The sequence below is a fragment of the Mobula birostris genome, chromosome 14 (genome assembly GCF_030028105.1).
Source record: "Mobula birostris isolate sMobBir1 chromosome 14, sMobBir1.hap1, whole genome shotgun sequence".
Taxonomy (NCBI): Eukaryota; Metazoa; Chordata; class Chondrichthyes; order Myliobatiformes; family Myliobatidae; genus Mobula; species Mobula birostris.
Window position 1 is genome coordinate 21,202,910 of NC_092383.1, and position 15,317 is coordinate 21,218,226.

Consider the following 15,317-nt stretch of genomic DNA (forward strand, 5'->3'; position numbering starts at 1 on the left):
GGAGATAAATCTGATTTGAAATGCTTTGTTCTTCTAGAAATGACTTTTCATGTTGGAGCTGGATGCAAGGCTCATTTCTAGAGTCTGGGATCAAACATACAGATGATGTTCTTGAAAGCCATCCAATCTTGAAGTTTGGAATATTGGTTTAGGAAAAGGCAGCAGCATTGACATGGTAGGTAAATTATTGCATTTGGAGGATTTTGCAAGGAGTGTTGGACAGTTTTTCAAGTGTCTCAGTGTACCTATTGTAGTTGCATTTGTGTTCGAAGACATGTGGGTGGAGAAAAGTGCCACCTTTAGATCATGAGCTTATTGTAGAATTGAAGGTTCTGAAGAGACCCTTGTTTTTCCTACCATGAACACTATCCTTTAACATCTGCCAGACGATGTTGAAGATGTTCTACGAGTTTGTGGTGGCCAGTGCTATCATGTTTGCTGTTGTGTGCTGGGGCAGCAGGCTGAGGGTGGCAGACACCAACAGAATCAACAAACTCATTCGTAAGGCCAGTGATGTTGAGGGGATGGAACTGGACTCTCTCACGGTGGTGTCTGAAAAGAGGATGCTGTCTAAGTTGCATGCCAGCTTGGTCAATGTCTCCCATTCACTACATAATGTACTGGGTGGGCACAGGAGTACATTCAGCCAGAGACTCATTCCACCGAGATGCAGCACTGAGCGTCATAGGAAGTCATTCCTGCCTGTGGTCATCAAACTTTACAACTCCTCCCTTGGAGGGTCAGACATCCTGAGCCAATAGGCTGGTCCTGGACTTATTTCATAATTTACTGGCATAATTTACATATTACTATTTAACTATTTATGGTTCTATTACTATTTATTACTTATGAAGCAACTGTAACGAAAACCAATTTCCCCTGGGATTAATAAAGTATGACTATGTCTAAAACTAGTTAATGAGAACGCCCAAGAGATACAGCAATAAGCAAAGTGAAATTTTAAAAAAATTTCTAATCACAAAACATAGGTCCAAAAAGTGCACAGATAACTTGCGCATGGATTCTTTAGGTGGTCTTAACAACACTACAAAAGGTACAAAGCACTGAGATCCATTAACAATCAATGAGTGTCACGTAAGAGCTTAAATAAGCAAAAGGTTTGCATCAATCCGTGGAAAGAACACTTGGAAAAGCTCCTCAATCAAGGCACTGATTTGATGCCATACCAGTCCATTTGCTACAATCTCAGAGCTAACCCCTTGAAGCTGAAAAGGTCGTCATTTAGCTAGAAAGAACAAGAGCCTTGGCTGCAGACAATATACAAAACATGGCAGAGGAGTACTTCTGTTAGGTTTCCAAAAGTACAGATGACAATTTAAATTAAATGGAAGTATTTTGCCAGCCCATAGCTTAGAATAGTTTATAAATGTTATTGCAAATAGAGGATTTAAATACAAATGTATTTTTCAAATAAAAATACAATATTCAACACCACTGCCTCCTACCTTAATATTATTCAGATTAACCTCCACAAGTCCAGGATCACTGGCTCTTATTCGCTGTAAACTTTCTTCTACATTTGTCGGGTTGGGAGGTTCGTCCATAACAGGTTTGACCTTCTCACCTTTGACAACATCTGGAAGGAACCAATCAAAGGAAGTCAAATGCATCTGTCACCAATTATCCTGAGCTCTTTAAAATGTTCAAAGGTATTGCTTTATGCAAGGAAAATTACTCTTCCACAATGCATTTTAAGCATTGCAATCTGAATGAAGTATTGCTTCAGACAGCAATATGGAGGTATCAAGTCAATGCAAGATTGCAACTGAAGCTGGTTTATGGCTTACTTCAATGGAGTCAGTACTATTTTCACTTTGTGTGCAAAGTTTAAAACATCTTAAGTGAATTACTAAACAAAAGTTATTCTAGTAAACCAGACTATTCTCATGTGCAATAATAAAAAGTAAACAAAAATTGTAGACGCTGGAAATTATTCCAACAAAAAGTCATTGCCAGTCAGATCACACAAAAAAAAATTAGTAGTTGCTGGAAATCAGAGTAATAGTGGAGGAACTCAGCAGACCAGGCAGCATCTATGGAAAAAAAAGTCCTGAGGAAGAGTCTCGGCCCGAAATGTTGACTGTTTACTCTTTTCCATAGATGCTGCCTGGCCTGCTGAGTTCCTCCAGCATTGTGTGTGTATTGTCAGTCAGATAACTGTTTCACTCTCCATGGAAGCCACTTGGCCTGCTCAATTCCTACAGCATTAAACAAAGTCCACAACAATAAACACCTCCATTTTGGTTCAACTTCAGGTTAAGTGAAATACGAAAATAATAGAGCAATTTGGGAGAGTTATCAGAACTTAATGAAAATCTAGGTGGCACACAGGAAAATTTTCAATGTGCAGAACACCTGGTACAGGTGTTACAGTGACCAAACAGGTCATCCTGTAATAACAAGTGCTGCACAAAGTCAGTGAATTACTGACAGTTAAAAGATTAGCAGTGATAGAATTTGCTGTGAATTAAGAAATGTCAATCTATATTAACTATATACTAATGACTTGAATGGAGTGACCAAATATATAGCAGAATTTGCTAACGAAAAGATAGATGGGAAAGCAAACTACAAAAGACATGGAATTTCAAATTTAGACAGATTATTAAAATCTGGCAAATGAGTTAAATACACTCTGGCAGGAAGAACAGAAAAGCAGAGTATGGCTTACACTAGAAGACTGCAAAATCTGGGTAAAATCTGGATCTGACATTTCAGAGGTACAGCAAATTATTCAAAAGATAAATACAATGTTGGTCTTCATTGTAAAGAAGACTGAGTACAATGATAGGAAGACTTTAAAGTGATCAGGTCTTTGGCAAGACATTTACCATCTTTAATTGCAGATATATACTATCATTCAAAGCAAATCAAAGACTCTTAGCATGCAGCTGAAGAACCGAACTGTCTATGCCTATACATTGGAAGTTTCGAAGAATGAAATTCAGTTTTGGGGTTGACAAAGGTAGATGCGGAGTGAATTTCCCTCATGGGGGAAAATGTAGAACCAAGAGGGCATAGCTTCAGAGTAAGACTGAAATTAGTAATTTTCCTCTGAGGACTGTATCACTTAATATATATTGAAACCCGAGTTTGGTCTAATGACAGTCATCAGTTATGAGGAAACTAGGTAGGAAAGTAGAATAAGGCCAAGATCAGATCTTCCATGGCTGGATTGAATGGTAGAATAGGTTCCAAAGGCTTTATGTCCCAATGCTGCAGAGATGTCTGTTATATAAAAGAACAAATTTCTTTAATACATAATGAAATCAGCATGCTGTTTCAACATGAAGTCCATGGTTTCTTCAAGAAATATGGGACAAATCAATTGAGAAACGATTTTAGATATTATTGATGTTCTCCAACTTACTGTTCAAACCCTTGTTTCCACCAACTGAATCACAGTAATGTGTGTTGCTCAAATTGTGCATTCCGAGAATAGCTGGAATTAAGAAACACTGCATTAATAAAATTTTTGATAGGTTTGATAACCTTTCGAACATTTGCCTCAAGTCAATTTTAAAATAAGCGATAGAAGCTTAAAAAAAAGCATACTGAAACCAAATTATTGTCAGTAACAAGTATAATACTAAAGTATGGAACAGATGGCTTACCTTCATTTAATTCATCATAATTTTGTATATCCAAGGTGCACAAAATATGGATTTCAAAATACAATTTGAAACAGAACACCCAAATGTAATTGGCTATCATTACTTTAAAGTAACAGGTTTCTAGAATTTCACTCTTTGCTAGGAAGTCATTGGTAATGTGAAGTCACTGCTATGCAACAATGAAGTATTACATGATTGTAGTTTCAGTAATCAAGTTTCCAAAATGTGCATGGGGGAAAAAAGAAATCAAAAAGATAATACATTGACATCCTAAAATTTGATACAATTATAAACAGCTTAAACAGTTTGAATACAGACTACATTCTGAGACTTTAAATTATCAATGGATGTAATTCCTATTCTACTTCTGCGATATTACACAGTATTATAGATTTTTGATTGAGCTGTTACCGCATGTCATTGATTTATCCTATTTGCTCTACCACTTGGAACATAACTCATTTCTAAGAGAAGCATAGATGCTTCCTTCACATCTCTAGTTAGGGTCATTTTGTCTTGTTTCTGTCTTAATTCATCTCCCCAACTCTTGTCCACTAGAAATACTTGTAACTGTAGGATAGCTAGTAAGAATCTGGTAGGGATAAGCATTCAAGTACTGTGGCATTGGATGCTGAGCACTTAATACGTATAACAACATTTCACTGAAGTTCATTGGAAAGGCTACATGATGACCACTTGTGCCACAATGCATTCAGTAATAGTGCACTCCATGTTGCTCAGTAATTAGTACAGACATCCAAGATTTAATGGAATACTAATTACCATTGAATTGAATGGCTTTTTCAGGCATTTCAGAAGGCACGAGTCAACCATAGTGATGGGCCATGAAACCCATAGGCCACAGTGAATAAATTTAACACATTTCTAGCACTAAATGCTGGTGGAACGCAGCAGGCCAGGCAGCATCAGGACGAAGGGTCTCGGCCCGAAACATCGACTGTACTTCTTCCTATAGACGCTGCCTGGCCTGCTGCGTTCCACCAGCACTTTGTGTGTGTTGCTTGAATTTCCAGCATCTGCAGATTTCCTCATGTTTACATTTCTAGTACCTCTGTGGACATTACTCATGAAGGGCTTTTTAATTGATTAGCCAAATTTAATAATTTAATTTCTGTAGCAGCCATGGCAGGATTTGAACACAAATCTCCTGATTGTTAGTTTAGGCATTATTATATTAACTTCAGTACTAAATGGATGATGCAATTTATGAAATACATTGCATCTCTGATAATCCTGCATCTGAATGATTGGCATGGCAACTGGTTTACCAGATGTGGTTATCCATACTCCCTCCAAACTCACTAGATTTTGTTTTCCAATGCACGCTTTAAACTCATTTGGCTCACTGAAAACTCTATAATACTGTAAAATATCTCAGAAGTTGGATAGGAATTACATCCATTGGTAATTTACAATTAGAACCAAACGAGATTGTGGATAAACAGAATTTTTGTCTTACACAGTTCCCCCTCCATTGCCGACCAAGGACAAAAACAAAACCTAGCAATGTACTGAAGTTCACTCAAGATATGTTACCTGCAAGATCACAGAGTTCAGTATCTGATGCACTGGTCAAAGCTTCTTCCAGTTCTGGATCCAAAATTACTTTCTCTTCCACATGCTGCTCCACAGGTTTCTGCTTGGGCTTCCATAATTTCCCTGTAACAAATTATTTGTAAGTTATATTCCAATATTCCACCTATTTCATATTACCTTTTAGATGCATACAAGTATTTTGAAATTCAACTGAACACCAAGGTACAATTGCAATTCCAAATGCAGCAGAAATTCTGCATCAGGTCACTGAAAATATTCTGAAATGGCAACTGCAGAGCTGTATTTAGTTTAACATAAATTTGGAGATTACTCATGCTTACAATATTCTATTACATTGTTTAAAGAGCTGAAACTGAGTGCAATGCATTTCATGAGACTCAGAAGTGCAGGTTTAGGAGACATCTTGGCTTGACTCAATATGCCAGCAATTCCACTTAGTTTAAAAACTCAGAACCAGGCTATTAATTGAAAGCATTCTTCAGTAATGAATAATGCCTGTCTCAAAACTGGCTATTTAAACAATTAGCAAACAAAATGAAGAATATTGCTGGGAAATAATAAATCTAACAAGCTGCAAAATGTAACAAAAGGGGATTAGCAATCTGTCAATTTGAGGATGATCACCATTGTGGCTCACTGACAGATCATGAGGTTCCATTATCTACAGATGCAGGTCCAACATTATGCATCCCTATTTGCTCTTATGTTGGTGCTGGTGAACCTCTATCCTGAACTCTTACAGTGCTTGATACAGGTACTTCCAATGTTGGATAGAGGGAAATCAAGGACCCAAAAATGGCAGTAGAAAAGACCAACTTTCTCTATCATATTATTGGAGAACCTGACAGTATTCCTTTGCCCTTCATGGCACAGGTATTAGAGATGCTTTAAATTATTCTTATACCATAGAATGAAACATTTGCTACACTACATTCTATAAGAGAAAAATACAAAATTCAAGGAATTAAAAATCTTCATGCAGCAGATGGCTTGTCACATGGGCAGACTGGTGAAGGGTTGCTTCATTATTTGCACTTCATAAGTTTATTTACTTCTGGTTACAGGTTTCATGGTATGTTACTTAGAAGTGCAAAATCATTTACATGTACTTCAAACAAATTTAACATGCTTTCCAAGTCTCAGTGTTTATCTTGACAGCCATGATTGATAGGTTTGCGCTCCTCAAAACTATCTTCTTAATAAGCAATACTCTTTCACTGTAACTACACAGTCAGCTAACTGTATAAACAAATAAGTATCTCTTCATTTTTTTTAACTGAACAATTTCTGCAACACATTAAATTACATTTGGTTGCAAGAGAATAAAAATGCAAAATCTTCAGTAAAAATTGGCATATTTTCCATCTGTAGCTTGATATTTTACCCAACTATCCCTTGATGCAGTAACTACAAAAATTGATATCAAATCATTTCCAGACGATAGACTTTAATACTAATGAGTAAACTCATGTTATCAAAAGAATATCTAATTAATGCAATATCTAGATCAATTAATTCTACATCACATTCAAGAATTAGGTATAAATGCCCATTTGTCAAACAGTACAGTGATGTGGCAACTATAGATTTTGAGTCGGCATCATTTACAACTTTCTAATGTAATACATGGATAGAAGCAATAAACTCGCCGTTCTTCCCTCAACACTCATTTTAACATTTAAAAGATACACTGAAGAAAACCAAGCAACACACAAAGTTGCTGGTGAACGCAGCAGGCCAGGCAGCATCTCTATGAAGAGGTACAGTCGACGTTTCGGGCCGAGACCCTTCGTCAGGACAGATGCTGCCTGGCCTGCTGCGTTCACCAGCAACTTTGATGTGTGTTGCTTGAATTTCCAGCATCGGCAGAATTCCTCATGTTTACTGAAGAAAACCAAATAGTTTTTTTCCCCCGTAGATAACACTGTCAATAAATGTAGCTTTATCAATCTCTGAAGCATTTTAACTAAATGGCTTTCTGGATAAAAGTGGTGCATTAGCATTGGAAGGGTCAGAGTATACACCAGACCACTTCCCCCTCCCCCCTCCCCCCACATGACCATGGTGAATGAGTATATTTAAAACAATTTACTACTGTCAAAAAGTTCAAATTACTGATTTTGCAATTGCAAAACATGGTACAAATTGAACAGGTTCAAGTGTCTCAAGTTAAAAAAGCAAAATCCATTAGCAGCTTTGGAGAACAAAATGCAGAGCAAAATCGGATTAAAATATACGAACAGGTTGTCTATTCAGTAACCTGATTAAAAAAACTACTTTTGAACCTGTGCTACTTGGCAATTGGTAAAGTTATACAATATACCAAGGCAGTAGAGTTTGATTACTGTGAAGTGTGCATCATTTGGACAAAGAATAGATTTATATTAGTTTGATCTTTAGTAAAGCAAAATATAAGCCAAATACTGGAGTCAATAAGCAACTTCAGCAGAAAGGTTGACTAGTTACCTGCCTGGCCTGCTTGCAAATGCTTGCGTGAATAATTCCAGTTTTTCAGATGCTCAGCACATTGAACAAACTTTTAGATCATGAACAAAAATTTTATACTCATTAGCAACTCAAAATAACCTGGATAAATAACCACTAAATCAAGTCAGCATCCATGATACAGGTTCTCAGACATCCTACCCTGCAAAAACTCATTTCAGGAAGGTAGCACCCCCCCCCCCACCCCGACCTCCAAGGGTGTATGTAATACTTTGATTAGTGATTTTATCTAATCTGTAAACCAAGTTGGGTATATACAGCAAATGTGACATTAAAATATGTACTTATATTATATCATGTTTATTCTATTACAACTTTAAGCAGGTCTACAGGGAGTTTGGCTTCATCATGTAGGACATCAATAGCGTAGCTACCTTAGCAGCTAGCCAGCTAGTTTAAATAACGTTAGCTATGCTGTAATGACACCTGTTAAACTCACCTCAACATGTCTTTTACATTTTAACCCACCATGGGCAATAGAAAAGTCACTGTTGCAAACTGCAGCGAGCAACACTGTCATTATTTTTGAGGTCGACTGTAAAGCCCGCCCACAGAGAAAACTGATAGGTCTACTTAGCAGGGATCCCCAACATTTTTTGCACCGCAGTCTGGCTTAATATTGACAATATTCTTATATTCTTGCGGACCGGCTGACCGGCGGGGGGGGGGGGGGGTATTAATCACGACCAGAATATAGGTGATAAGTCAATAGCATCATAACATTTTAAGTAACGTTTGGCTATTAAACACACAGCGCATGTTTTCCCCGTATGAACATATAAAATCATTGCAAAACACCAATATCGCTGAATCAGTGCGAGCCCTGGGCTTGTTTTCCTGCAGCAAGACGGTCCCATCGAGAGGTGATGGGAGACAGCAATACTTGAAGTTGGATCCAGTCTATTCCGCAATTTAGTTTTCGTTGCATTCATTGCGGAATACTCCGCTTCGCAGCAATATGATGTTGGAAATGGAAGCAACGTTTTCAGTGCTTTCGTGGCTATCTCGGGATATTTCACCTTGACTTTGATTCAGAATGTCGGCAGAGATGTTATGTCAACCATACTTCTCAGCCCGCCGTCATTTACAAGCTCGAGTTGATCTCCTTCCCGCGGTGACATAGATGACACGTGCGTAATGACCTCGCATGCATTCAAGTTCAACAGTGCGTGACAGGGAATGAGGAAAGGTGCAAATGACTCATATCGTTTCATATTGCCAAATCATATTGTTTCCTCACGGCCCGGTGGTTGGGGACCACTCTTAGCACGAAGAGAGACCAATCAGGATGCTCACTCTCCCTCTCCCTCCCAAAAAAAATCTATTTCCGGGATATTGTATATAATTTCTGGGCATCAGGGAGCCACTATCGATATGCAGGAGACTCCCGGAACTTCCGGGAGAGATGGGATGTCCGGGTTCCAGTTGCTTCCTCACTGCTAAAGATCTCTTCAAAATCTTACTATTTCCTCCAATTCTGAATGTTGTTTTGAAAAAATCCTTGGCAGTTCACACTCTGAAAATTAGCTGAATAAATACATTCCAAATTTTAACCTTATAAAGCCTACACGTCAACCATTAAGAATTTATTCATCTGACAAAAACTATCATAGACCAACTACTGTACAGCACAAAGACTTCAATGGTTGCATTGGAATCCTCAACTCAAGTGTGTAAAAATATATCGATGCCTCAATTTGTTCACGATTTGGCAAGAACCATTGGCACCAATTTACAACCAATGGCGTTGCCATTAATTGAAATCAAATTTAAAGTGAGGTACTAGTAAGAAACTAGTTCTTCAGGGGTGAAATACTACTTTTGCCAGCAATGCAGAATAGCTATTATAATCAGACCTTATATTTATTTCAAATCCAATGCTACTTTAAGTTTCATAATTATTGCTAGAAGCATTTATCCTACAACCCAAAGCTAATATACCTGCAACCTAAAATGAAAGGATAGTTTCAATTCAATACTATATTATATTGAAAAGACATTTATGGCAACCCTTCCATGTTAACAAGACATTTGGAACTTAATTTTGCAATTGCAGTTTGCTTTACACTAAGTTATGGGTAAATGAGGCATCAAAATTATATCACATTTCCAATTTAATGTTAGATTAGATTTCACACACCAAAACAAAAACAATGATAAAGTTATGGCATGAAAGGTTATGGACTAAGAAAATAAAAGCAGAGGAAAATCAATTTAGAAAACTTTACACATACCAACAACAATCCCTTAAACTTTAGGGAAATAAGATGAGGACACAGAACAGGCTCCAAAATCAAACAGAATATTCTGCATTAACTGAAGATAATTTCAGTCTGGTAACTGTAAATACCAATTAATCCAAAGTACAAAACCATCAGCTACTTCAAATGATAATCACAGGAAAATTAAATTTTATACAGCTGTTAACAATGCGCTTAAATTTTTTAAAAATCAGTAAACTCTTGCATCACTATTTTGCTTGTATCAAGCCATTAACATCTGCAATGAGGTCAATGAGCACAAATGAGGTGGAAATCAAAATGGAATGCATGACACAACCCGACTTTTTGCTATTACACACACATTGATGTGTGCTAATGCATATGATTTCAAAAGAAAACTGAATGGAAACAAAGTTTCTACTGAGGGATCTCTCACCTGAAGTAGTGGCAGCTGCTGCTGCTCCTGTGGTTGGCATTAGGATGAGCAGCAGAGAGTACTGGTTAGCAAATTAGAAAAGCCAGCAAAAGCAAAAAACAGTCAATAGTAAACATTGCAGTTTTTGAAATAGGAACTATTTTTGATGGAAATATTAAGTTTAAAATACAAGGGACAGGCTGTGCAACAATAACTAAAAAATACGCACTAATATAAAGTATATCTGGCCAAGGTAAACAGCAACAATTCCAACAGATAGCTCATGCATCATGCAGAATGCATCTATTCCTTCATTTTTCCATATACACATTCATTAGGTAAATCTACATTTTCGTTATATTCCAATGGAGAAAACCATACTGTACAAAAAATGCTTCCAATCAGCTACAGTAGGTCAAACTTCAAAGCTCTTAATCTTTCATTTAAGTAATATGTGTATTATTTAAACCTAGATTTCAAACAACTATCCATTTGTTAAAAATTGCTTCACAATTTTGATATTGAATACATGGTCTGAAAAAAAGTAAAGTTAATGGAGAAATTGAGATTATAAAATGACATTAGGAGTATTTCACACTATGAAGAGATAGAAAATTTCATAAAGCAGGAGAAAATTAAGGAATTAACACTGAAGCTGTGCTTGGAAAGGGTGCAAATAACAAACACTGAAGACTACAATTAAAAGATTGTTTTTGCACTCCTGAATAGTCAGGGCTATTAATAAACTGTTTTAATCTAGCCCAGTGGTTTTCAAAGTCAAGGTGCCTTATATTACACAGCATTTCTTGGAGACAAGGAATCATTCTTGAGCCAGAGTCGGATCCGTAATTAGAAAGATAGTCTAAAAACATCAAAGCAAATGAGTAATGGTATCACTGAAGCTACAGAGGTAAATAATGAAGCCAATTTATACCCTGCAGTATTTCAGATTAAGGAGTTGGTCAACACTTTACTGGTCAAGTCCATACTGGCCAACTTAAAATCACCTTCAAAACTCCTGTTCATTAAATGGAGCCTTTTAGATCTACTTGATCAGGCACATTTAATGGCCTGAGATCTCCAAAGGAGTACTTAAAACAATGCAGCATTCCCTCAGTATGGTATTAGTCTATCTGCTTATGTACTCAAATCCCACAACCAGATGATTTAAATTACTGCATATTGCAATTAAACCAAACATTCTACAAAACTTTAGATGCAACTAAATGATTCAGAGTGCACAGGAAAGGAGAAAAATCCAAGAGGGATAGGAGAGGATACATCAACACACTTGCGTCCCAAGTGGAAGAAGCCTCAGCAAACAGGAATATGAAACTATATGACACTACCAAGAAACTAGCTGGCAAATTCAACCAGATCAACACCCAAGTGAAGCTTAACGATAGAAATGTTCTAACTAAAGACAAACAGTTCCAACGTTGAGCACAGTACTTCAATGAGCTTCTCAACAGAGCACCTCCTGCAGAATCTTATTTAATTCCAGAAGCCCCAGACTTGGCTGTCAACTGTGCCAAGCCATAAAAGGAGGAAATCATACAGGCAAACAGGAGGCTAAAGTCAGGAAAAGCAGCTGGCCCAGTGTACCATCAGAGGCATTGAAGGCTGATATCCTATATACTTTGTTCTGCAACATCTGGGACAAAGATGCCACAAGAGTGGAAGCGAAGTCACATAATCAAGTTTCCAAATAAAGGTGACTTACAAAGCTAAAAACTACAGAGGTACATCCTTAATGTCTATAGTCCGAAAGATGCTAAACAGAATTATTCTGCAACACCTTCAATAAGCTTTGACAAAACATTAAGGGAGCTGTAAGCAGGCTTTAGGGAAGATTGCTCCTGCACAGACCAGACAGCTACCTTAATAGTCATAGAACAGTCAATCAAATGGAATAATTCCCTCTATGTCAACTTCTTCAACTATGAGAAAGTCTTGACAGCTTAGACAGAAACACCCTATGGAAAATTATGAAACATAGAATATCACAGAAATTTATCAATACATCAGGAACTCCTACAACATGTCATGCAAAGTCATACATGTGGGAAAACTGTCAGAAAGCTTCACTGGGGTGAAGCAGGGATGTTTGATTGCTCCTTTCCTGTTGGTAATACACTAGATTATGAAACAGACAATAAGTGAAAAATGAAAAGGAATCCAGTGGACTATGTGGCAGCAACTTGATGACCTAGAGTTTGCAGACGACATAGGACCTACAGACTAGCTCTGACCAACAGATGCTAGAGAAATCAACACTCTTGACTGGTAACTCCACCATGCTGAATCTAAGACCCAGTATAGATAAAACAAAAGTGATGAAGATAAACTGCACCAGCAACAGACCCACGGTGATGAGAGACACAACCCTGGAAGTGATTTTCTTCATCTTGGAGGCATTGAGAGCAGTGGAACAGATAAGGATGTCAAGGCCAGGGTAGTCTTCAACATCTTGAAGTATAAGCATCCAGTCATATAAAGGAAAACCAAAATCAGAATCTTCAACTCAAATGTTAAAACGGTACTCCTATAAGGCTCTGAAACCTGGAGAACAAAGACACTACAAAGAAATTCCAGGCTTTCATCAACCAGTGCCTGAGAAAGATCATAGAAATCACATGCACAAAGTAACCAACCAGACACTGTGGCAAAACACCAACCAGAAATCCATACAGATATAAATACACAAACAGAAGTGGAGGTGAATTGGCCACATCTCAAGGAAGTCAACCATCATCACCAGAAAGGCATTGAAGTGGAATCCCCAAGGAAAGAGGAAAAAAGGATGTCCAAAGAACATATGGAGGAGAGACATCGAGGCCAAAATTAGACAATGCGGACACTCCTGGTCCACTCATGAGAAACTGGCTCACAGAGGACGATGGACATGGGAGGTCGTCGATGGCTTACACTCCACTGGGAGCCAAGGGCCCCCAAGAAGAAATAACTCAGAAAATGGAAGAATCCAACCACCAGGGAGATTCAATTGGGAGAAGTGCGCAGACGCAGTAGCTAGTCATCGTGCAAGGCCTCTGAGAAGGTTCCGGGATAAAAGGGAGACACTGTCTAGTGGAACAATCGGAATAGTGCGAGATAGTAGTAGGGTTTTAGCTCATTGGGGCTTCGGTGAGGTAAGTTGCTTTCATATCTCTTTTTCCTCTAACTTAAGAATAGTGGGTATAACTGCAAGGCCAGTTTTCTGTTCTGGGTGTCAGATGTGGGATATCCGGGAGACTTCCACGCCTCCTTGATGGCCACATCTGTGCCAGGTGCATCATGCTGCAGCTCTTTAGAGAGCGAGTTAGGGAACTTGAGCTGCAGCTCGATGACCTTCGGCTTGTTAGGGAAAGTGAGGTGATTGACAGGAGTTACAGGAGACAGATATGTGGGTGACTGTCAGGAGAGGGAAGGAAGAGCATCAGGTAGTGGAGAGCACCTCTGTAGCTATCCCCCTTAGCAATAAGTACTCCATTTTGAATACTGCTGGGGGGGGGGGGGGGGAGGAGGAGGAGAGGGGTAGAGATACAACTTACCTGGGGGAAGCAACAGTGGCCGTGCCTCTGGCACTGAATCTGGCCCTGTGGCTCATAAGGATAGGGAATGGAAGAGGATGGCAGCAGTAGTAGGGAACTCTAGTTAGGTGAACCGATAGGCGATTCTGTGGACGCAAAAAAGCAACACAGAAGGTAGTATGCCTCCCAGGTGCCAAGATTCATGATGTTTCTGAATGCATCCACAATATCCTGAAATAGGAGGGTGAGCAGCCAGAGGTCATGGTACATATTGGTACCAACAAAGGCAGAAAGAGGGAGGAGGTTCTGAAAGCAGAATACAGGGAGTTAAGAAGGAAGCTGAGAAGCAGGACCTCAAGGGTAGTAATATCAGGATTGCTGCCTGTGCCACACAACAGTGAGTATAGGAATAGAATGAGGTGGAGGATAAATGCGTGATTGAAGGATTGGATCAGGGGTCAGGGATTCAGATTTCTGGATCATTGAGATCTCTTCTGGGGCAGGTGTGACCTGTACAAAAAGGATGGGTTGCACCCGAATCCCAGGGGAACCAATATCCTGGCAGGAAGGTTTGCTAATGCTATTGGGGAAGCTGTAAACTGGATTTGCAGGGGATGGGAATCAAAGTGAAGAGGCAAAGGATGGGGCAGTTGGCACACAATTAGAGGTAGCTTGTAGGAAGTTTGTGAGGAAGTATAGGCAGATGAGAGAGCAAAGACAGACTCAATCTAATGGTTTGAGAGTATTATAAACAAATGCAGATGGGTGGATCAATATGTGGAACTATGACGTTGTGGCCATTACAGAGACTTGGATGCCTCAGGGGCAGGAATGGCTGCTGAGTATGCCAGACTTTAGATGCTTCAAAAGACAGGAGGGAGGCGAAAGAGGTGGGGCATGGCATTGCTCATCAGGGATAGTGTCACGGCTGCAGAAAAGGAGGAAGTCATGGAGGGATTATATACTGAGTCAGTGTGGGTGGAAGTCAGAAACAAGGGGGCAATAACTCTACTGAGTGTTTCTTTTATAGACCCCCAATTGTACAGGGACATCAAAGAACAGATAGGGAGACGAATTCTGGAACAGTGCAATAATAGGGTTGTTGTGATGGGAGATTTTAACTTTCCTAATATTGACTGACATCTCCTTAGAGCAAGGCGTTTAGATGGGGTACAGTTTGTTAAGTGTGTTCAGGAAGATTTCCTGATGCAATATGTAGATAAGCCAACTAGAGGAGAGGCTGTACTTGATCTGGTATTGGGAAATTAACCTGCTCAGGTGTCAGATCGCTCGGTAGGAGAGCATTTTGGAGGTAGTGATCACAAAACTATCTCCTTCACCATAACACTGGAGAGGGACAGCAGCAGACAATATGGGAAGCATTTAGTTGGGGTGGGGGGGAATATCATACTATTAGAAAGGAACTTGGGAG

At 38.9% G+C, this 15,317-nt stretch overlaps 1 protein-coding gene across 2 annotated transcripts in view; it reads right to left on the bottom strand.

The window, feature by feature from the left end:
• Positions 1-15,317, bottom strand: part of tmod2 (tropomodulin 2) — a 69,525-nt gene that overhangs the window by 12,164 nt on the left and 42,044 nt on the right. For both annotated transcript variants that reach the window (XM_072278202.1, XM_072278201.1), the window contains 3 exons: positions 5,193-5,315; positions 3,392-3,463; positions 1,467-1,597 (listed from right to left, as the gene is read on the bottom strand). In XM_072278202.1, coding sequence (XP_072134303.1) covers positions 1,467-1,597; positions 3,392-3,463; positions 5,193-5,315 — 326 coding nt within the window. The remainder of the gene's footprint in view (positions 1-1,466; positions 1,598-3,391; positions 3,464-5,192; positions 5,316-15,317) is intronic.